Genomic DNA, 23,469 nt, shown 5'->3' on the forward strand with positions numbered 1-23,469 from the left:
ATTCTGAGAGATTACAGCCCAGCACGTGAGTCAACACACACGCCCACGGACAGGGACTCTGCCAACCTACTCAGTGACAAGAGTGTCTGACGTATCTGTTGTGCATCCAAGGCACTTCGACATTCTTTTATCTTACTTGAGTCTCACTGCTACAACTGAGGAACTGAGCAGCGGACTCAGTTCCTAAACTCTGTGAAGGCTGATCTACAAGATAACATCTTCCTGTTGAACAAGTTTTCCACCACTATCGATACTTTACATTTAAATTAGAAATATATAAATTAATTGAAACGATTCTAAGCCACTCCCACAGGCTCTTGGTCTAGAACACCTTGAAAATAAGACTTACAGACTGGTTTAATTAATTATACGGTGCATGCAAGAAACAGTAAATGCCCATAGTGTCAGAGGTCATGTAAAACTAAAGGGGAAAAAAAAAAAACTAAGTCTTAGGACTAAGTTTTGGAAATACTTAAGACAATGAGAGTAAAAAATACAATCTGACCTTTGGAAAGTTGCAAATCTGAATTAGAGAAATCTAAATGCTGGAAAGATTTTTTTTTTAAAGGATGAAGTGTTGTTACTTTTAAATAAGATGATTTCAATGCAAACCAACTAAGCTATCTAGGAGCAGCCCGTGGGGCTTCTTGAGACAGAATTGCTCAGTTTCTATGATTACATCACATTCCTCATAAAGAGACAGGCTCTTTCCAAAGCTCTACCTCCGGCCTCAGCTCCACTCTGAGGCTCCAGGTTTACGTGTCCAGTTAGTTATCTGCTTGACATCATCCCCTGATGTCCTGCTGGCATTTCACACTCATATGTCTAACATCTGAGTCAGCCTTTCCCTGTCAACTCCTCCTCCACATGCCCCTGGTCCTGTCAGTGGCACCATCCAGGACTGTCTACATCATTTGTAGGGCCGAGTACAAAATGAAAATGTGGGGCTCCTAGTTCAAAAATTATTTAGATGCTGTCCCCAGGCATAAGCATCATCTGTTTTCATGTCACTGTCCACATGCATCACTTGCCAGACTTCCCTCAGTCTGTCCTTCGAAATGCCTCACATCTAGTCCTTCCTTCCCACTTCCACTGCTGGGCCTCAAATCGATCCTGGCTCTCAGCCAAGACTTCCGTAACTGATGTTCCTCCTCTTTCTTTCCCTCTGCAACCCAGTCACAACTTTTTTTTTTTTCTTTTTTGTGGTACGCGGGCCTCTCCCGTTGCGGCCTCTCCCATTGCGGAGCACAGGCTCCGGCCGCACAGGCTCAGCAGCCATGGCTCACAGGCCCAGCCTCTCCGCGGCATGTGGGATCTTCCCGGACCGGGGCACGAACCCGTGTTCCCTGCATCGGCAGGCGGACTCCCAACCACTGCGCCACCAGGGAAGCCCCCAGTCACAACTTTTTAAGGCACACTTCAGACATCCTTGATATCGTCCCATTGCCTATTAAATCACATGCAAATTTCTTAACTCGGCACTCAAACCTTCCATTCCCCATTTTTCCCAGCCTTATCTTCTGGGACTTTCCTCTACAATTCCTGGGCTCTTGCCAAACCAAATTCCTTGTCATTCATTTAATGAGCCCAGCGTATAGTTGATTATTAAAGAACCTGGGTTCTGGGCTTCCCTGGTGGCGCAGTGGTTGGGAGTCCGCCTGCCGACGCAGGGGACACGGGTTCGTGCCCCGGTCTGGGAAGATCCCACATGCCGCGGAGCGGCTGGGCCCGTGAGCCATGGCTGCTGAGCCTGCGCGTCCGGAGCCTGTGCTCCACAACGGGAGAGGCCACAACAGTGAGAGGCCCGCATACCGCAAAAAAAAAAAAAAAAAAAAAAAAAGAACCTGGGTCCTGATGCCAGAGACTTAAGTTCAAATCCAGCTCCACTACCTACTAGCCTCAGTTGCCCATCTAAAACATGAGGCAGCATAAGAGTAGTTATACCATAGGATAAATAAAACAATATAAAATACATAGTAAAGCACAGTAAGACGTTCATCATTAGCCTGTACCCTCCCCTGGGATACCTTTTCTGCTAAATCTGCTGAAGAAAGTCTACCAATCCTTTAAAGCCTAACTCAAAAACTACCTCCCTAAAGTCTTCCCTGATCATCTCAGTCAGAAGTCATTTTGCCTTCCCCTAAAATCCAATATCTTGTTTACACTGCATTTAACATGGGTGGCATACCGCCTTCAAGTTCTTTATGTACATAGCATTTTGTCTCCCCTCATAACCTCTCAAGAGTATGTAATACTCGATTCCTTTCTGTTTCTTGCATGGCCCCTAGTACATAGATTGTGCTCAAATGCTTTCTACATCACTTTTAAAAATAAATAAGAGCAAAAAATAATTTTAAACACACATACACCCAAATTAATTGATTAAAGCTATTTCAACAGAATTAGCTGGGTCTGGAAGAGGTTGAGGCACGGTGACAGCACATACAGAGAATGAGACAGGGATGCTCTTGCAGGCTCGAGCCTCTCAAGGATGAGACGTCACCTGAAGGAGTCACTAAGTCCTCATGGCCAAGTCTCCAGACGGTTAATTTCCATCCCCACTCCCAACCCCAAAAAAGGCCTTGATCAACACCTGGGCTGAGAGAGCAGAGGAAAGGGAACAAGGGCATACCCCACCTGCCAAGGTGTGTCAGATGAGAATCTAAGGACTAGGATAATCTCAGGCCTTTCTAGCGTTCCCACCTATGGTAACAAAGTTTTACTCTAATATATTCACTTGTATGTGTCCTCTTATATTTCCAGATATTATATATAATTCCCAAGCCATTTACTGCTTCTAAAGGGCTCAAAAGCTGGTAAAACACACTGCCCTAAAAGCAAGGAAATATGATTTAAAACTAATTTAAAAAAATACCATTGGTAATTATCAAATTAGCAAATATTAATATAAATAAAACCTAACATTGGTAGGGTTTTCAGGAAGCTAGTATACTGCTGGTGCACAGTAAACGGACTCAAGTTCTCTAAAGAACAATCTGACAACGTGTAACAAGCGTTATAAAGTTGTTCATACTCTTTGAACCAGTAATCTCACTTTTGGACATATACCCCAAGGAAGCAATCCAAGAGGGGGAAAAAAATTTTGTTCAGAGATGTCTACAGGGCTTCCCTGGTGGCGCAGTGGTTGAGAGCCCGCCTGCCGATGCAGGGGACATGGGTTCATGCCCCAGTCCGGGAAGACCCCACATGCCACAGAGCGGCTGGGCCTGTGAGCCATGGCCGCTGAGCCTGCGCGTCCAGAGCCCGTGCTCCGCAACAGGAGAGGCCACAACAATGAGAGGCCCGCATACCGCAAAAAAAAAAAAAAAAAAGATGTCTACAGATATGTTATTTACATTGCATAACACAGCCTGTGATTCAAACACCCAGCAAAAGGAGGTCTGGCTGAGTAATCTAGGGTAGATCAGTATGATAGCCGAATATCACATTTACTGAAAACATGAAGCAGGTATGCTACCTAATAAAGAAAAATGTACCTTAAAAGGATTGTTCACTGATTAACAGAAAACAAAATATTCACATATAAATCTACAATTCCTTATTTCCAACTTTGGAATCCCAAACCCAAAGTTTTTTTATAAGATGGCATCAATACTCACTTGGAAGTAAAACATGATCTGAACTGACATGAGGGTACTTATGGTCTCTGTTTGTCCCAATTACTCTGAATAGCCAAACATTTTTTTGCAGAAATATCAGTGTATTAGATTATAGGGTGCTGCCTCAGACTCCCCTGGGCGGGGAGGGGCAGGGGGTAAAAAACACAGCTGTATGAACCAGGTTACTTTTTTAAAATCAAAAAATTTCGACCCCAAAACACATATGGCCCCAAGAGTTTCAGATAAGGGACTGTGGCTCTGTGCTAATGACACCAGTTGTAAATTTAAAGAGTTAAACTTTGGTATTCCTCAGCTTTGTTGAAAAAAGTCTGAGGGACTTCCCTGGTGGTGCAGTGGTTAAGAATCTGCCTGCCAGTGCAGGGGACACGGGTTCAAGCCCTGGTCCGGGAAGATCCCACACACCGCGGAGCAACTAAGCCCATGTGCCACAACTACTGAGCCTGCGCTCTAGAGCCCGCGAGCCACAACTCCTGAGCCCTCGTACCACAACTGCTGAAGCCCATGCACCTAGAGCCCATGCTCTGCAACAAGAGAAGCCACTGCAAGGAGAAGCCCGCGCACTGCAATGAAGAGTAGCCCGCTTGCCACAACTAGAGAAAGCCCATGCGCAACAACAAAGACCCAATGCAGACAAAAATAAATAAATAAAATAAATAAATTTATTATTTTTTAAAGTGTCTGAAAGGCGTGCATTCTTTCAGGAAGGCTCCTTATAATGCTACAACTGCAGGAGTGTGTGAAAAGACAAACCAAATCCCTCTCCAAATAATTACAAATTCCAAACCAATAAAACTGAACTAATTACAATTTCTTTTTGCTTAGATTCAAGATTTCACATTTCTGGAAAAGGGTCAGTCTTCTGTCCTACTGAGCATCATTTTACAGACACAAGTTCATTGAAAGAAATGATAAAACTCTCATATTTTTATAAAGAACACTGAGCTAAAATTTAGGTCATTTAAAAGCATTATTTTAAATCTTTTAGTTTAAATAGTCATTTAATATGTAACCATTTTTATCCAGGCAAAGATTTTTTTTTTCTGGTGGCAACATAACGCGGCTTTGAGATTTTTTTTTCTGGTGGCCAGCAGCAAAATGTGGGAATGCTCTATTTGCCTTTGCCCTCGTACAAGTAGCCTGTGTACCAGAAACACAAAAGAACCACCAAACAAGAGGATTCTTGATTAGTAATTATTTATCACTCTGGATTTACAATTATGCATACAAACACAAATATTCATCTATTATCTCTTCTGACCCTTCTCTAGTCCCTCTACCTGCCCCCCAAAAGAGAAATACCAATAATAATTTCCTGTGCTGTGTCTGGCTGGGGCTCAGGTATGATTAGCATCGCATGATCTAGCTCTTAGCGACTGTCCATCTGATATTGAATATCTCCATTTTGATCCAAAATAAAATGTGGCCAAATAATGTAACGTGATTTAAAATCAGTTCCCTGGGACTTCCCTGGTGGTCCAGTGGTTAAAACTCCACATTTCAAATGTAGGGGCCACGGGTTCGATCCCTGGTCGGGGAACTAGGATCCCACAAGCTGTGCGACACAGCCAAAAAGAAAAAAAAGGCTCTCCTACTAATCTGTTCATATACAATTAACGAAAGATTGTCATTATAAAAATAAAATCAGTTCCCTTTACCAGTTCCAGCCTATTCCATAATTAACATTTTTCTCTGAGAAGAGACAAAACCTAACAACTACAATGAAAACTCCATACATCTATCATTTATTCCCACAAAACCACTTAATCTTAGGCCAAATTTATTATTACAGTCATTAAAGTTAATACATCTAATGCTAATGGTTAATTATTTTTAATATTAATATTTTTACTATTATAAAAGCAACACTTGTTCAACATAGAAAAACTAGAAGCTACAGATAAACCAACAGAGACTAAGAAGCCCAAAAACCTGGCACTGGGAGGTAACTTTGGAGTTGGGGGTACTGCTGCCAAAGTTCATGTGTTACATTACTGCAGGAAAACAACTGCAACTTTCTGCCCCCATCTGTGCTAAAACATCAATTAACTTTGTGGAATGCGGTTGTTTAAACAACCATTGACAAATGTGAATCCTTTGAGATGCTGACATTGGAAATTGGAATGTGAAGTCAAAACTAATAAAAAGGATAATTAAGCAAGATGAAAAGGTTTTTACTATTAAAACCAGTCACCAGACTAACCCACCCCACTTGGCATTAGTACCTACACAGAAAAAGTCAATAAATACCTCTGTTTAATGAGTAGTGATTTTCTACTCTAATGAAATGTATCTCAGAATTGTTTTTTGGATCCAGTCTAAGTTGGTCACAAGACTAAATAAATTTTGACTTTCTGAACACATGCAGAACACTGTTGATTCAATGTACTCTTTAGCAAAAAAAAAAAAAAAAAAAAAAAGGGTAAAGCTGAACCACAGACCAATGCACCTTTCCCTGAGTTTTATACGTTAATTTAACCACTGACCTTTCATTTAGATTTAACTATCTAATGATAGAAAAGCACACCTTGAACTGAATTCAAAACTCCAGTCACTGATTCTCAAGTTGGGGGACTGGAGGAGGAAGGCAGCACAGTTCCCCCTCACTAAGAGGAGCATATCAGAGAGGCACACTTAGTTTTGTTTGTTTGTTTGTTTGTTTTGCGGTATGCGGGCCTCTCATTGTTGTGGCCTCTCCCGTTGCGTTGCGGAGCACAGGCTCCGGACGCGCAGGCTCAGCGGCCATGGCTCACGGGCCCAGCCGCTCCGCACCATGTGGGAACTTCCCGGACTGGGGCACGAACCCGCGTCCCCTGCATCGGCAGGCAGACTCTCAACCACTGCGCCACCAGGGAAGCCCCGCACTTAGTTTTACAAAGCATATTCAGTATTATAATTTTGTCTTCAAAAAAACAAAGAAAGAATCCTAGGGGATTCCCTGGCCGTCTAGTGGTTAGGACTGGGCACTTTCACCGCAGGGGCCTGGGTTCAATCCCTGGTCAGGGAACTAAGATTCCACATACCATGTGGTGTGGCCAAAAAAAAAAGTCTTAATTATTTCCATAATACCACTAAAAGTAAAGGGACAAAATCTTATCTGGTGGAAAAATACAGAAACATGGCTTTATCTTCCGGGTATTAGGGAATCTCACTCAAAAGTTAAACTACCCTTGGAGGTGTGTATCAAAATTTTCAACAGCTATGAGACTTTTATGTTTGGGAACAAAGGGGATTAGAAACTCTGCTTTGGTCCACATACCTTATTTCAAATCTTTATTTCATGTGTATCCCCATAATTAAAAATTAGTGAAATGCAATAGCCAAGACATGGAAACAACCTAAATGTCCATTGACAGATGAATGGATAAGAGATGTAGTATTAGGTTGAGCTACTGAGATGTAGTATTAGGTTGACCAAAAAGTTCCTTCAGTTTTTAAGTAAAAATAAAAAACACATTTTTCATTTTCACCAAGAACTTTAAAGAACAATGTATTCACCGTTTTGTTCCACTGCCTTCTGTCATTTTTCAGGCAACTTCATAATTCCATCTTCCAAAACTTTTTCTTTTTGAGCAAAGAACTGTTCCAGGTGCCTTTTACAATCTTACAGGGAATTGAAATTTTTTCCATTAAGAGGATTTTGTAAAGACCAAAATAAATCGAAATCCGAAGGTGCAATGTCTGGTGAATACAGCGGATGAATCAGAACTTCCCAGCAACGCTGTAACAGTTTTTGCCTGGTCATCAAAGAAACATGAGGGGGCTTCCCTGGTGGCGCAGTGGTTGAGAGTCTGCCTGCCGATGCAGGGGACACAGGTTCGTGCCCCAGTCTGGGAAGATCCCACATGCTGCAGAGCGGCTAGGCCCGTGAGCCATGGCCACTGAGCCTGCGTGTCCGGAGCCTGTGCTCCGCAATGAGAGAGGCCACAACAGTGAGAGACCCGCGTACTGCAAAAAAAAAAAAAAAAAAAAAAAAAAAAAGAAACATGAGGCCTTGTGTTATCCTCATGGAAGATTATGAATTTTCTGTTGACTAATTCCGGACGCTTTTCGTCGAGTGCTGCCTTCAGTTGTTCTAACTGGGAGCAGTACTTCTTGGAATTAATCGTTTGGTTTTCTGGAAGGAACTCATAATAGAGGACTCCCTTCCAATCCCACCACATACACAACATCACCTTCTATGAATGAAGACCAGCCTTCATTGCAGTTGGTGGTGGTTCATTTCACTTGCCCCACAATCTCTTCCGTTCCACATTACTGTACAGTATCCACTTTTCATCACCTGTCACAATTTATTTTAAAAAACGGAACGTTTTCATTGTGCTTAAGTAGAGAATTGCAGGCAGAAATACAGTGAAGAAAGTTTTCTTCACTTATGTGGAACCCAAATATCAAAGCGATTAACATAACCAAGCTGGTGCAAATGATTTTCAACACTTGATTTGGATATTTTGAGTATATCGACTATCTCCCATGTGGTATAACTTTGATTGTTCTCAATGCCTCGATTTGATCACTATCAACTTCAACTGGACTACCCGACCGTGGAGCATCATCCAGCGAGAAATCTCCAGCACTAAACTTCGCAAACCACTTTTGACACGTTCGATCAGTCGCAGCACCTTCTCCATACATTGCACAAATCTTTTTTTTTTGCATTTGATTTGTATTTTTACCTTTCTTGAAATAATAAAGCATAATATGCCAAAAATGTTGCCTTTTTTCTTCCATCTTCAATATTAAAATAACTACACAAAAATTCACCAATTTTGATAAGTTTAAGTGCACGCTGATATGACAGCTGTCACAATACAATCCAACAAAATTGTTTCAAATTAATTTAAAGACAACTAAGCACTGTTAGAGTCAGCTTACAAAAAAACCCAAACAAACATTTTGGCCAACCCAATACATATATACAATGGAATACTACTCAGCCATTAAAAAGAATGAAATAATGCTATTTGCTGCAACACGGACACAACTAGAGATTATTATACTAAGTTAAGTAAGTCAGAAAGACAAATACCATATGATATCACTTGTATGTGGAATCTAAAAATATGACACAAATGAACCTATCTATGAAACAGAAACAGAATCACGGACATAGAGAAGACTGGTGGCTGCCAAGGGGGAGGGGGTTGGAGGAGGGATGGAGTGGGAGGTTGGGGTTAGCAGATGTAAGTTTTTATATATAGAATGGATAAACAACAAGGTCCTATATAGCAAAGAGAACTATATTCAATATCTTATGAGAAACCATAATGGAAAAGAATATAAAAAAAGAATAATTCAGTTATATGTATAACTGAATCACTTTGCTGTACAGCAGTAATTAACACAACATTGTAAATCAACTACACTTCAATTAAAAAAAACTTAGTGGGACTTCCCTGGTGGCACAGTGGTTAAGAATCCACCTGCCAATGCAGGGGACACGGGCTCGATCCCTGGTCCAGGAAGATCCCACATGCCACGGAGCAACTAAGCCTGTGTGTCACAACTACTGAGCCTGCGCTCTAGAACCCACGCACCACAACTACTGAGCCCACGTACCACAACTACTGAGCCCGCATTCCTAGAGCCCGTGCTCCACAACCAGATGCCACTGCAATGAGAAGCCCGCGAACTGCAAAAAAGAGTAGCCCCTGCTCACCACAACTAGAGAAAGCCCGCGTGCAGCAACGAAGCCCCAACACAGCCAAAAAATTAAAAAAAATTTTAAATAAAAGAAAATCATGACTACATTAATATAAGCATGTAATAAAGTTAGAAATTCTATCTGGCCACCTTCTTAAAAAAATGAAATGAAACGAAATAAAATAAAATTTTAAAACTTAGTGAAATGAAAAAAGAGTTCAATTTGGGAATAAGGCAAGTCACATCCTCAATTTCCTAGCTCTAGTTCCTACATGCAAGGTGGAATGCAGGCATTTTGCTGTTAATGAAGATAACTTAGCTAAGAAGGTATGATCACACACATCTGGTACACAGATAACTAAGAGCACTGCTTTCCTCCGTTACTCCAGTCCTAGAGGGTGGCTCTGGGTGGTTCTTCTGCACAGCTCCCAGGAAAGCTGGAGTTGTTCCTTCTGAAACACTGCCAATAAAAACACCCACAGTTGTGCCTGGGTGGCACCAGGCTAGGCGGGTGCTCAGAGCTGGGATGAGCTGACTGTTGGAGCAGTGTTTGGGGTTTCGTTTGTTTTCGTTAAGGTTTCACTTCAATATGAGATCAGATCTCTAGCTGGGTTGTGATAACTCTAAATGGAATGGATTGGACGACTTCACAGGATTTCTGATAACTTGGGTAGGAGACACTAAAGGTTCTAGAGAACATTTAGGTAAATATGCAGAAAATAGTTTCAAGGGGATAAAAGGGCAGTATTCTACATTTCAAGACAACTTTAACAGAATGATAAATTTTTGTCCAGCTAAAAAGATGCTCTTAAATTCAACTTAACGGATGTAAATACTGATAACATGTGTCCCAACCTTAAACCGTGCAAGTTGCAACTTCATTACCTATAAACAGAGGTAATGACACACTACAATGCTACTCTAAAAAGTAAAATTGAGTAATGTATATGAAAACCCTTTCTTTATGGTAAAGAACTATGCAAATTATCACTTAAACAAATATGGATTATTTTAAAAGTGCCTTTCACAGAATGCTAGATTAGGATGGGTTGATATTAGGTTCTATGTCTTCCACTCTACTCTAAGCTTAATTCGTAACTCATTTGAATTCATGCTACCCCCAAAACATTCCACATGCATCCCCCCAAAACGTAACAACAGTTGCATAAAAGCATTGTTTATCCCATGTTGTAATAAAAGAAATAAAATGGCCAACCATTTCATCAGAACCTTTTATAAGGACCAACAACCACACTAAAGAGAGGAGTGGCACACATAAAGTCACAGAGGCAAAGACAGCAGGACAGATTTGGGAAAGTGCAAGACCTTCGGCTAGGCTGGAGCGTAAAAAGCAAGAAGGGAGAGGGAATTCCCTGGCGGTCCAGTGGTTACGGCTCCATGCTCCCACTGCAGGGGGCCCGGGTTCGATCCCTGGTCAGGGAACTAAGATCCCGCATGCCGCACAAGATGGGAGAGAGGTGAGAAGCAAGGCTAGAGGGTCAGGCAAGGGCCGGTGCTCAAAGGCATTTGGTTTTCCCAGAACTAATGGGTATCACTGATGGCTTTTAAACAGAAAAATGATATGGTCCAATGTTTCAGAAAAACCACTCAAGTGTATAACTGAAGACAGGTAGACCAGTTAATGGGTTATGACAATAATTGAGGCCAAAAGTAATGAAGGCATGAATTAAGGCACAGCACTAAAGGAAAAGACAGGGATTGACTTATGAGGCATTAAGGAGGCAAACACAAAAGGACTGTCTAATTTAACGAAATAGGAAAGGAAAGAGGAGAAATAAGAAATTAAGATGGATTCCAGGTTTCTGACATGAGCCATCAGAGGTGTTATGCACTGAGAGAATTCAGAAGGAAGGCTACGCCTATCCACAGGTGGGCTGTTGTTTTTGGTGGCAGGTGAACACTAAGTGGGGTGGTTAAGAAATGAGTTCATTTTAGCTAAGTATGATATACCTGTGCATCCAAATGGGATTTTCTAGAAATAGATAATATGCGCCTTGAACACAAAGAAGAAATTTGGAAATAACACCCCAAGATAGTGGCTGGAGCCACAGGGCATATGAGACACCCAAGGAAGGCAAGAAAAGTGAAGCAAGCACATGGCCTGGGACCAAGCCTCAAGGAACTGCAACATGGATTCAACAAGGACCCATATAAAAATGATACAACAAATCACATCAAGAGCACAGAGTACAATTTTTTTTTATTTTTATTTTATTTTATTTATGGCTGTGTTGGGTCTTCGTTTCTGTGCGAGGGCCTTCCCCAGCTGCAGCAAGTGGGGTCCACTCCTCATCGCGGTGCGCGGGCCCCTCACCATCGTGGCCTCTCTTGTTGCGGAGCACAGGCTCCAGACGCGCAGGCTCAGTAATTGTGGCTCACAGGGCCAGCCGCTCCGCGGCATGTGGGATCCTCCCAGACCAGGGCTCGAACCCGTGTCCCCCGCATCGGCAGGCAGACTCTCAACCACTGCACCACCAGGGAAGCCCCCAGAGTACAATTTATTCTAAAAGACACCTCAAAACCTCTCCTGAAATAATTCATACACTTTTATTTTTGGTTGAGTTGGTTCTTTAGACAGTTAATTCTATTGATAAAAATTCCACGATAAAACACCACAGGAATACTCATATTGTTGTACTTAATCAGAATTCACTACACACTATTTACACTTTTCAGTCTTGCTCGGAACTCAGAAACATTCTGGAAACGGAGTATGAAATGCTCACACCATGCTCCTGTCTTCATTATTCCAAAATCCTGGAACAATTTTTGTGGTCTAATAACTTATTTTAACAGGCAGTTTAGATGAATTCACATGGAATATAAGGTTGGATGTTTTAAGACGGAAGAGAATGAAGGAAATTCAAGCATCGTAACAGCTGCCATAAGTGAGTTCTCTTGGCTTTTCAACCTCCCTTTGAGTGCAAATAAGAGTCAGGTATTTTCCTTATAGTGAAACATGTATAGTATAGGACCACGAATCAGATCATTCGTTCACTGAAACCATCTTAAGAAAACACCATTACTAAAAACTCTCCTATGACATAGAAACGGTTAGCTATGCAGACAGCTTTCCCCACCAAAAATAAAGCCCTCTCCATAAAAGCCAGACATAGCAGTTCAGTTCTGAACTATAGCCAAAACCTCCTGTAAGTTCAGGTGTAGCATACAATTGCAGTATGTATATATCAGCATAATATCAGTATGTAAATGCAAAAGCTTTTTTTAAAAAAACCTTCAGGAAGAGCTAACTGACTTAAACTTTCAGAGGTGCTAGTAAGACCACGTTGAGAGGTGTTGCAAGATGCATTCATCCCTAAATGCTACTAAAAATCCTACTTTGTGATTATAACTATCTGAAAAGCAACCTACCTCCACACAGGGAAGGTAGAGTTGCGTTAATGATTATAACCAAAGAGCCTCCCTTTTTGGACCTTTTTGATAGCCTACTTTCCTTTAAAACTGTTGAATTTTTAATACCTTGATTTATACTTGAAAATATCCAAAAGAGGAAGATAATGTGCAGTGTTTCTCAAACTTATTTAACCACAGGCCTCTTCTTTAAAGAAAGGCTATTAAAGAACACATTTTGGGAATTACTAAAAGAAGTAGGGGTCTTCTTGACCAAGCCTCTGGACCACAAAGACATAATTTCTTCAAAAGAATATCACTAATGACCCTAAATACTGATTCTGAAAACATACTTGTTTTAAATAGTTATTTTTTAAACATCAATATACCACTAAAATATTTTTTTCTTTTTCCAGGAAGAAAGCAGATAAGTAAACTAGACTAATACCCTAGTAAGATCCCAGAGAATATCCACAGCACTGTGTCAGGAAGCTAAAAGAACCCTAGAATCTGTCTCAGTTCCATGAAGGAACTAAAAATAGGTTTTCCAATAACAAAAGTTAAAGCAAAGTTGCAATTTCTAAGGGAAACAATGTTCTAGTTAATTGTAGTATCTGTTTTAGTTTTCCCAAAAGTGTCTGATTTCCCCCCATCCGGGCAAGAAACACGTACATATGAACAGATAAAACTTAACTGAAAAGAGACAACTCAAGCTCAGCTTGCTCCCTCTGATGGACCTTTCTAACACAGCAGTATGTGCAAGGCATATCTCTGAGTGCCATGTCAACAGCAGCCAGGATAACGAAATAGGGCTGTGAGGCACTCAACATTTTTAATTGGTTCTACTGCCTAAATCGGAGTTTGGCTTTCTTCCCCTTTCCAAATTCTTAATTTCACCAAGTGAGATTTATTGCCACAGTGAAAGAGGCCATCAAATGCCTTTCCCAGCCTCCATGGTTCGTGGGAATTTCTTTAGAATTTCAGCCTCTTATATTAAGACTGAGTCCTGGTATACTGCAAAGAGAAGTACTCTGTTTACTTATTTGTATCCCACAGCAGATCAAAAGGGAATCAGCTGTTCTCCTTGGGAACAGCTGACTTCCTCTCTCTATTACCACCTCCAGTGCCCAGCACAGAGGGTGTCAGATACTTGGTAAACATTTGTAGAATGAATAAGGAGTAACATTAAGATGTGTAAACTCGCTTATATCTTAGTGTGAATCAATTTCTCCACGCCCTTTTCCTGAGAAATTTTGGGTGGATCATCGGTGACATAGAAAAAGGTAAGCGAGCCCTGAAGAGAAAAAGTAAAGCCTAAGGAAGGTTCCTCTTCAGTTCTGCCTGGAAGTACTGTCCTGCCATGGATCAGTCTAAAGGAGCCTGGTTCTTCAAAGGAAACCCCAGACTTCTTCTTGAATGCCATGTGAAATTATCTTGCTTCTCCGTGAACATCTCCCTATACTTCAAAAACCTAATTCTTTCTTTCTTTCTTTTTTAATTTTGGCCACGCCGCACGGCTTGCAGGATCTCAGTTCCCCAACCAGGGATTGAACCCGGGCCACAGCAGTGAAAGCACCAAATCCTAACCAATAGGCCACCAGGGAACACCCAAAAATCTATTTCAACGAGACATCAACAACTGGCAATTGCTTACTGACAGCCAAGTAAGACCAAGAAACAGGGACCCTAATCTTTCAGACCTCTTTTCTAATGCCAGAATTCTCGGTATAGTACTCAATTTCTAACACTTGAATTAACCAAACATAAAGAACACTGGATTAGCAGAATGTTATCTAGCCAATGCAATATGATCAAGCATTAAAAGCCTAGCTTCTGAAGACACATAAACCTGAGGTTGAACCCTGGCTCCACAACTTTCTTAATCTCTATAAGCCTGAGTTTCCACATCTGAAAAGAAAGATTAAATAAAGCCTATCTCGGGACTTCCTTAGTGGTCCAGTGGGTAAGACTCCATGCCCCCAATGCAGGGGGCCCAGGTTCAGTCTCTGGTCGGGAAACTAGATCCCACATGCATGCCGCAACTAAAGATCCCGCATGCCACAACGAAGACCTGGCACAGCCAAAACACATAAATAAATAAATAAATAATAAAAGCTCAACAGATAAGTTTCTTTAAAAATAAATAAATAAATAAAGCCTATCTCATGGAGTTGCAGTAAGGTTTAAAATAGGAATGCATGTAAAGTGCTTAGCACTGGGCCTGGCACATGTGAAGTTCTCAAGAAATATGAACCATCATTTGGAAGCCTAGGTTCCCATTCCAACACCACCTCCCTGTGTATCCTTGGGCTTATAATTATAAAGAAGCTAATGAACACGTGGAGACTGCCCTCTAATGCCGGAATTATCAATCATGAATAACATAATAGAAAATGGACCGAGAGCTTCCCCGGTGGCGCAGTGGTTGAGAATCTGCCTGCTGATGCAGGGGACGCGGGTTCGAGCCCTGGTCTGGGAAGATCCCACATGCCGCGGAGCAACTAAGCCCGTGCGCCACAACTACTGAGCTTGCGTGTCTGGAGCCTGTGCTCTGCAACGAGAGGCTGCGATAGTGAGAGGCCCGCGCACCACGATGAAGAGTGGCCCCCGCTTGCCGCAACTAAAGAAAGCCCTCGTACAGAAACGAAGACCCAACACAGCCAAAAATAAATAAATTAATTAATTTTTTTTAAAAAAGAGAGAGAAAAGGAGGGAGAGGTTGCAGAGAGGATATGGAATGCACGGGCTCTAGTCTCTCTGTTCCAGACTTCGAAAATGGACCGAAACTTTGAAAAAATAAAAGCCTTAAACAGTTCCAGGTATGTTTTACATTGTACTTGAAGTTAGCATACGTTTGATCACAGATGACTCAGCATTAGAATATCCAAATAAAAAAGACTGACGAGTCAAACTTCAAAGCAGGTGTTCTCAAACATTTCAGGGCCTACTGTAGATGAGACTTTATATGAAACACATGTGTGTGTGTGCGTGCGTGCGTGTGTGAGTGAGTGTGTGAGAGAGAGGGAGAGAGATAGAGGGAGGGAGGGAAACAGAAAGGGGGGGAGAGAGAGAAAGAGGGGAAGAGAAGGAGGAAGGGAGGGAGGAAAGGAGAAACAGAAGGGGGGTGGATTTCAATATTAACTAGCTAAAAGACTATCCTGTCACCATTTTTTCACCGATGAGGTGACCTCAGACCTTAAAGTTTATCTGCTGTACATGTTTCACATATCAACCAAGTACAAGTACAGGCTTTTGTGCCATCTAGCTGGGGTGTTACACAGGGCCATTACAAGTGCACAGGGCACCTCTGCAGGAATTAGATAAAGGGCACCCAGAGCACAGGCTGGTTTCCAGTCACCACTGACCCTGAGTTGTGTACCTTTGTGCAAGGGCACAACCAACCACACATGGCAGTCATGCAGATGAGCACAAAGATCTTCAGTATTTAGTTGGCACACCTGTATACCTGTTTGAGTGGTACACACACCCCCACACAAACACGGCTGAAAGCCATCAAGGATTTAAATGAGTAAATGGAGAAAGACATTCAACAAAACTGAAAATAGTTTCAAAAAGTTCAAGAGAGCAGGTCCCTGTGGCCTCCCTCCCCTTCAGCTACCCAGAATTGGCCTATTGTAGCAATGGGAACCTTGGGGACGGTAGAGAGACAGAGGCTTCGACACTGCAAAACTCTGATACCTGGTAAAGCTATGGTCTCTCTCCAGCAGTTGCTCACTCTCTCTCAAAAAAGGTTAGGAAGGAGAAAAAATAAGACACTCCACAGATACCAATGGATCTACTCACCTGAGTTTGCAAAACCAGTGGTAAACAAAAGACTGTTTTGTTTTGGTGTTTTGACCGCAATAAATGTCTGTAATCCCAGGCAAGAATATGCTAAATGCTGAAGGAACTAGTCTTAAAATGTTGACTCTTGTGAATTCTGCCTCCTTGGGCTTTTCCCTCCCAGATACCCGATACTCATAGAGAAAAGACACAAAATAACTTTTGTTTACTACTGTATATGCATATCTATCCTGCTAAACTGTACAATAGTTGCCTTCCAAGCAGATACATCATATTACATTTTGAACACTTTTGTATCCTGTGACCTGCAGAACACAACAGCTTTAAAAGCTATTTAAGGAACAGAAATTCCAGGTTAAATATGGTACCTGATTCACATGCGCAAGGAGCCAATGTACAAGAATATGCATGGCAGCATTGTCTATAGTAAATTTGGAAGTAACCTAAATGTCTATTAAAGGAAAAATGCATATAAAGTATAATATATTCATACAATGGAAAACTATGAGTTAAAATGTAAAGAATTTAAGCTACCAGCTCAAATTGAGGTATTATGGGGATAAACTGCAAACAATGCAGAGTAGAAGAAAAGCTGAATAATGATACATAGAGTATAATACTCTTTATATATAAGGCTTTAAAACTCCCAACATTACCTCTCTCTTAGAATTTGTTATGAGTCTTGTATTTTTTGTATGCACACTAAAGACCTAAGGAAAACTCTAAAAATCAACGAAAATTAAAGTTAAAAAAAAAAGACCATTAACCATATAGTTGCCCAAATGGCAAGGAGGGAGCCTGATTTAGTCATGGAAATCACTTGGCCCTTTAAGTCATAAGATGTGTGTCTTATCTCCATTCTGGGCTCATTAGGACACTTTATTTCAACAAGCTTCACTTTTCTCACGTAAATGGGGTTGACAACACCTGCCTTGCAGGATGACGCCAAATAATGTATGTAAAGGCATTATACAGAAGGTCTTGGATTTAGTAGATCAGATAATAACCAACCCTCTACCCGGAAAATTTTGAGTCTGCACCGTTTTCATCTAATTTGGTATATGATTAAATATGACAAAGAACACACTAGGAAAGGGCAACCCTTCACCTCCCTCTCCCCAGTCCCTGATCTAGCTGTCTCCTATATTTAGCAGAGTGACAACCCCTTCCCCCAACCCCCCCCCAAAAAAAACCGCCACGAAACCGTGGTTCCTTCAGGGCCCCCTTCCGAACTCTCGTGACCTTGGAATACATATCTTTCATCTCGCCAACCCTGCCTCCCCGCAACACAAACAGCCCTCTCCAGCGCCGGGAGCAGATGAACAAAAACCCAACCGTCACGGTCACGAAAGAGACCGTAAAAATGACGGAGCGGTGTAATAGGGTTTGGAAGGGTCTGTCTGTTTTCAAAAATTAAGAGAAAGTCTACCGCAGACTCTTAGCCCCTATTCTGCAGAGAGGAAAGCAGGAAGATTTAGGCAAATAAGTTTTGCGACTTGTTTCCAAATACAGTGCCTACATCTGGATTCAACACAAAGACAGGCGCACCGAGCAGGCTGCTTTTGCAACTGGACAGACCCACCCCTCACAACCTCCGCACACACGGACCCACAGAGGCGCACTAGGCGGCGCCGACGCTCGCTCCGCAAGCGGGATGCGCGGGGGTCCCCGCGCCAGCCCCCTCGGGGATGGCCGCGGCGGATGCTGTGCCTCACCTGTCTTGAAGACCATCTTGTCATCGTCCTTGGACCCGAAGGTCTTCAGCATGGACACGAAGAGCACCCCGCAGGCGTTCTGGATGCCGAACACCGACCCGTTGCACCACATGGCCGCCAGCATCACCAGCCAACCCCAGCCGCCCTCAGGGGGCTCAAGGGGCTCAGCGCCCGCCGGCCCCGCCGGCCCCGCCAGCTCTACCTCCACCTTCTCGGCCCCCGCCGCCTCCGGGCCATCCAAGGGTCCCGGGCCGGGCAGCGGAGCGGCCCCTGGGGGCGCAGGGCCGGGCGGCTGCGCCTCGCTCGTCCCCCGCGCGGCGGCCGGCTCCTCCTGGGAGGGCACCATGGCCCGAGGCGGCCCCCTCGTGGGCTGGGGAGCGCGAGGGGCGCGAGTTCCCGGCAGGCTCGCGGAGGAGCCGCCGAGTTGGGTTGGCGGGCTAGTGAGGCCGAGGTGAAGGCGGTGGAGGCCCCCGTGGGCAGGCGGCGCAGGGATAAGACTCGAGCCTCCCGGTCCACAGCCCCGCACCCTGACTGAGCAGGCGGCCGGGCAGCCCGCTCTTAAAGACGCCCGCCCCCCCGCCCCACCTCCTGGGGGCGTGGTCGGCGGTGGGACCTGCCCCGGCCCACCCCCCTCCCGCGGCGCGCGGAGCCAGGTGCCTGCGGGTGGCTGTATCTGCGCGCGCGCCTGCAGCGGGGCCTCCTCCTACCCGGCGGGGGTCACAGATGTGTAGGTCATCCAGCCACAAAGTGTTAACGGAAGGGGCGCGTCTCCTCCTAGGTGCACGCTGGGTGGGTCATCAGGACCACAGTGCGGGACCTTCTTTAGCCTCAGCTCACTGACAGCCTCACGACCAAACTAACATTGTCTCTTTGTTTTGTTTTTTTGGCATTCACCTCTTATTACTAATTCTAATACATAAGATACGTTATGCCACCTGCTGACTTAAAAAGGAAGTCGGAAAGATCAGAGGCCTTGTTTAATTTCTCCTGCATTCATATGCAATTTCCTGTGAATACTTGGCATAATGAACAGGCTCATTTTGGGAGACTGTTATACCAGTCTTCAAATAACAAACATTTTTGACAGCTGAAAAACACTAAACTACAGCACAGTTGTTTGTACTTTAAACAAACACTAGCACCTGCATTCAACTCCTCTGTCTCCCTGAAGCATGGAGCAACAATGTATGTAAAAGAAATGAAGAATAACTAGCTGCGCAATATTGAGCACAATTTTTTTTTTTTTTTTGGCTGCACGGGGTCTTAAGTTGCTGCATGCATGGGGGATCTAGTTCCCAGACCAGGGATAAAACCTGGGCCCCCTGCATTGGGAGTACGGATTCTTACCCACTGGACCACCAGGGAAGTCGCTTGAGCACAATTCTTAATTTCTGTTACTCAGATTCTTCACTTCAAAGTCAAAATATGCTAGTTACTTTATGATGGAGTACACAAATGAGTGTGATTGATCACATTTCTGCCTCTATCTGTTCAAAATCTAGTAGAGAGAAGTCCTGGGATAGAATAGGAGTGTCCGATAATAAGTGTTACAACACATATACAACAAAGAGAAGTGGGATGGAACCACTAAATTCTCTTCAAAACACTAGAGAAGGGCTTCCCTGGTGGCGCAGTGTTTGAGAGTCCGCCTGCCGATGTAGGGGACACGGGTTCGTGCCCCGGTCCAGGAAGATCCCACATGCCGTGGAGCGGCTGGGCCCATGAGCCATGGCCGCTGAGCCTGCGCGTCCGGAGCCTGTGCTCCGCAACGGGAGAGGCCACAACAGTGAGAGGCCCGCGTACCGCAAAAAAAAAACAACAACACTAGAGAAGAACTTATACAGCAAATAGCCTTTGAGCTGAGCCCTGAATCATACAGGGAACTTCAGTGGGCAAAGATAGGGGAAGAGCCTTCTAGGTAAATAGCGGAAGCTAAGGGAAAGCAGGGTGTACCTGAGGAACAGGGAACAAAGCTCAAGTATATGTCTTAGGGATAGGATTAGAATGGTAAACTAAAGAACAGTCGCCCAAGTGCACAAAAATGAATGTACAAGGATGTTATTCCAGCACTGTTGGAAATAAAAAGTGGAAGCAAAAGTGTGCATCAGTAGAGAATTGATTAAATACGTACTATATAACCACTAAAAGTTATGATGTTCACCTCTGCTGACTTTGAAAGTCACAACGTTTCATTGAGCAAAGAAAGCACATCCAAAAAAAAAAGGTATGGATTATAACACAAAATATAAAATAGATAGCCATGAGTCAATATTGATATAAGTAAATGATTAAGTACATAAATAAGGGGGGAATAAACACCTTGCCAGACCTTGTTTCCCCTCTTTTGAATGGTGAATTCTCACTCTATCTTCAAGGCTTAACTCTAAAACGAAGTCACGTTTATCAATTCTCCCTCCAGGCTTCCATATTTTATTTATAACACTTTTCACAGTCAGCAGAGTGGTTTTCAGTCTCCTTAACTAGAGTAAGAATTTCAGACTGTCAGATGATGTCTCATGGAGATTTGAACCATAGCACCACGCACAGTGTAAGTGAACAACAAATAGTTGTTGAACCAAATTGAATTGAATTTAAAAAAATTTTTTTAAGAATCACACAGCATGAAATTGATCACATCAACTTCATCCCATATTTTCAGGTGGAAAATTGTATTTTTTAAACAACATTATTTTATTTCCCAATTACAAAAGTAATACATGCTCGCTATAGTAGATACCATAAAAAATAATAAAATTTTTAAAATTTATTATTACACCACTCATATAACCTCTCTTAACATTTAATAGTTTTTAATTATTTATGTATTCATGGAAGATAGAGCATCAGTTTTGTAACTACCATTATTGCATATTTCCCCTATAAACTATGGTATGGCATCGTAAAAAAAATTACGAGTCTTTTAACGCTTAATGAAGATGATGAATGAAACATAAAGAAGCCCAATGAGATGAGGATGCCCAGTAGACTCTGCCACAGGCCATCTTCAAAGGTCCATGTGACTTAGATTTGTACATCAGCAAAGTTATTTACCAGTTACCACATGTTATGAATCTTCAGGACTGCTCACAAAGCTACAAATCTACTATGTTTCCTTCCAGTCTTTTTTTTTCTTTGCATTTTTAAATAAAATCAGAATCACGGTATTGTGGACTGTGTACCCTCCCCCCACCCAGGCAAAAAATCATATTGAAGCCTTAATCCCCAGTACCTTAGAATGTGACTGTGTCTGGAGATAGGGCCTATAATAAAGGTAATTAAGTTAGAATGAGGCCATTAGAGTGGGCCCTAATCCAATCTGACTGGTGTCCTTATAAGAAGAGGATATTATGACACAGAAAGAGAGAGACACAGGGAAAACCATGTGAGGTCACAGGAGGAAAGCAACCATCTGCAAGCCAAGGAGAGAGGCCTCAGAAGAAACCAAACAAACCTGCTGACACCTTGATCTTGGACTTCTATCCTCCAGATCTGTGAGAGATAAATTTCTATTGTTTGAGCCAGCCAGTCTGCAATATTTTGTTATGGCAGCCCTAGTAAACTAATATACATAACTAAGCAAAATTTTGTACCCTGCATTCTTTTCACTTAAGCCATTGTATCATAAATAACTTCCCATGTTATTAAATATTCTTCAAAAACATGTTTAGTGGCTATATAGGCTTCAACTATAGAGATGGACCATAAGTGATTTAACCATTTCCTATCACTGCACATACAATTTATTTCCGGTTTTTCACGATTATAAATAATACTGCAATAAACATCCTTACACACAAATATTTATCAGCATCTGTGATAATTTTTTAGAATAAATTTCTAGGTGTGAGATTACTGGTGAAAAGCACATGCATATTTTAAGACACTAAACACATTGATAAATTTTAAAGCAACTTTGTCAGTTTATAACCCCACCAGCACTATATGAGAATTCCATGTTAGTGCCCCTCAGGAAGTATGGAATAATATGATTATTTTTAAATCCTGCCAATTTAGGATTAAAATGAAATTTCATTATTAATTTATTTTTCAAATCTTTAGCTATAAGTGACAAATATATTTATTAATCATCTGAATGTCCTTTTTTATAAATGGTCTCTTGATAGTCATTCTCCACTTTTCCCAACAGGGAAATTGATGTTTTTTTCTTAGTGATGTTTACTAATGTTTCTCATAGAAGTCCCATGCATTTCTCATGAGGATTATTTTCAGACATTTCACTTTCATGTAATTGTTGCTGCTGATGTTGTTGTCACTGCTTCTGTGAATGAATTTTTTTCCATGAGAGCTTCTAACTGGTTGTTGCTAACACAGTAAAAAACAATTAAGTTTTTATTTTTACTTTGGTCTAACTTTGACAGTAAAGCATTATCTACCAGATTAAGATAATGAACACCAGCCTAATAAAAAAAAGAAACCTCTTATCATTTAATAGCTTCTTAGATCCAATCCTACATTTTAAATGGATAAGTTTTAACTATGTGTACACATTTACCCTTTGTACATTCCTAATTGAAAGTAACTTCAACATTTTCTTTTTCCTAATGCAAACAACTTCTAATGCAATGACTTCTCCTTCGCATATTTTTATAGAAAGTGTCTTTAAAAGCAAACACTGTGCACCAGTTTTTATACTGTTGATTGTTCAATAAGCCTTCTCAAACCCCTATTAGGGGATCCGAAACCAGGTTAAGAAGGTTGAATAGGGTTTCCCTGGTGGCGCAGTGGTTGGGAGTCCGCCTGCCATGCAGGGGACACGTGTTCGTGCCCCGGTCCGGGAAGATCCCACATGCCATGGAGCAGCTGGACCCGTGAGCTATGGCCGCTGAGCCTGCATGTCCAGAGCCTGTGCTCCGCAACGGGAGAAGCCACAACAGTGAGAGGCCCGCGTACCGCAAAAAAAAAAAAAAAAAAAAAAAGAAGGTTGAATAATCTTCAGAGAAGATGTCTCCAAACTATGTTATGCTGACACCCTCCAACAGAAGACACAGGCTATGGTGGCAAGAGCACTTGGAATCAGAAGATGAGCTCTGTCACTTCACCATCTGTGTGACCTTGGCCCAGTCACTTGCCTATCTGCAGGTCAGTTTTTTTGGGTTTTGTTTTGTTTTAATTTATTTATTTATTTATTTAATTTTGTCTGCGTTGGGTCTTCATAGCTGTGCGCTGGCTTTCTCTAGTTGCGGCAAGTGGGGGCTACCCTTCGTTGTGGTGCATGGGCTTCTCATTGCGGTGGCTTCTGTTGTTGCAGAGCACAGGCTCTAGGCACACGGGCTTCA

At 42.3% G+C, this 23,469-nt stretch overlaps 1 protein-coding gene across 1 annotated transcript in view; it reads right to left on the reverse strand.

Annotated features, from left to right (window-relative positions):
• SLC16A10 (solute carrier family 16 member 10) overlaps positions 1-18,636 on the reverse strand; it is a 141,944-nt gene extending 123,308 nt beyond the window's left edge. Inside the window, exon 1 of the mRNA XM_082633206.1 lies at positions 18,173-18,636. Coding sequence (XP_082489332.1) covers positions 18,173-18,518 — 346 coding nt within the window. The 5' untranslated portion in view covers positions 18,519-18,636. The remainder of the gene's footprint in view (positions 1-18,172) is intronic.
• Positions 18,637-23,469: the final 4,833 nt, after the last annotated feature.

Source organism: Mesoplodon mirus (assembly GCF_964341445.2).
Source record: "Mesoplodon mirus genome assembly, chromosome: 10".
NCBI lineage: Eukaryota > Metazoa > Chordata > Mammalia > Artiodactyla > Ziphiidae > Mesoplodon > Mesoplodon mirus.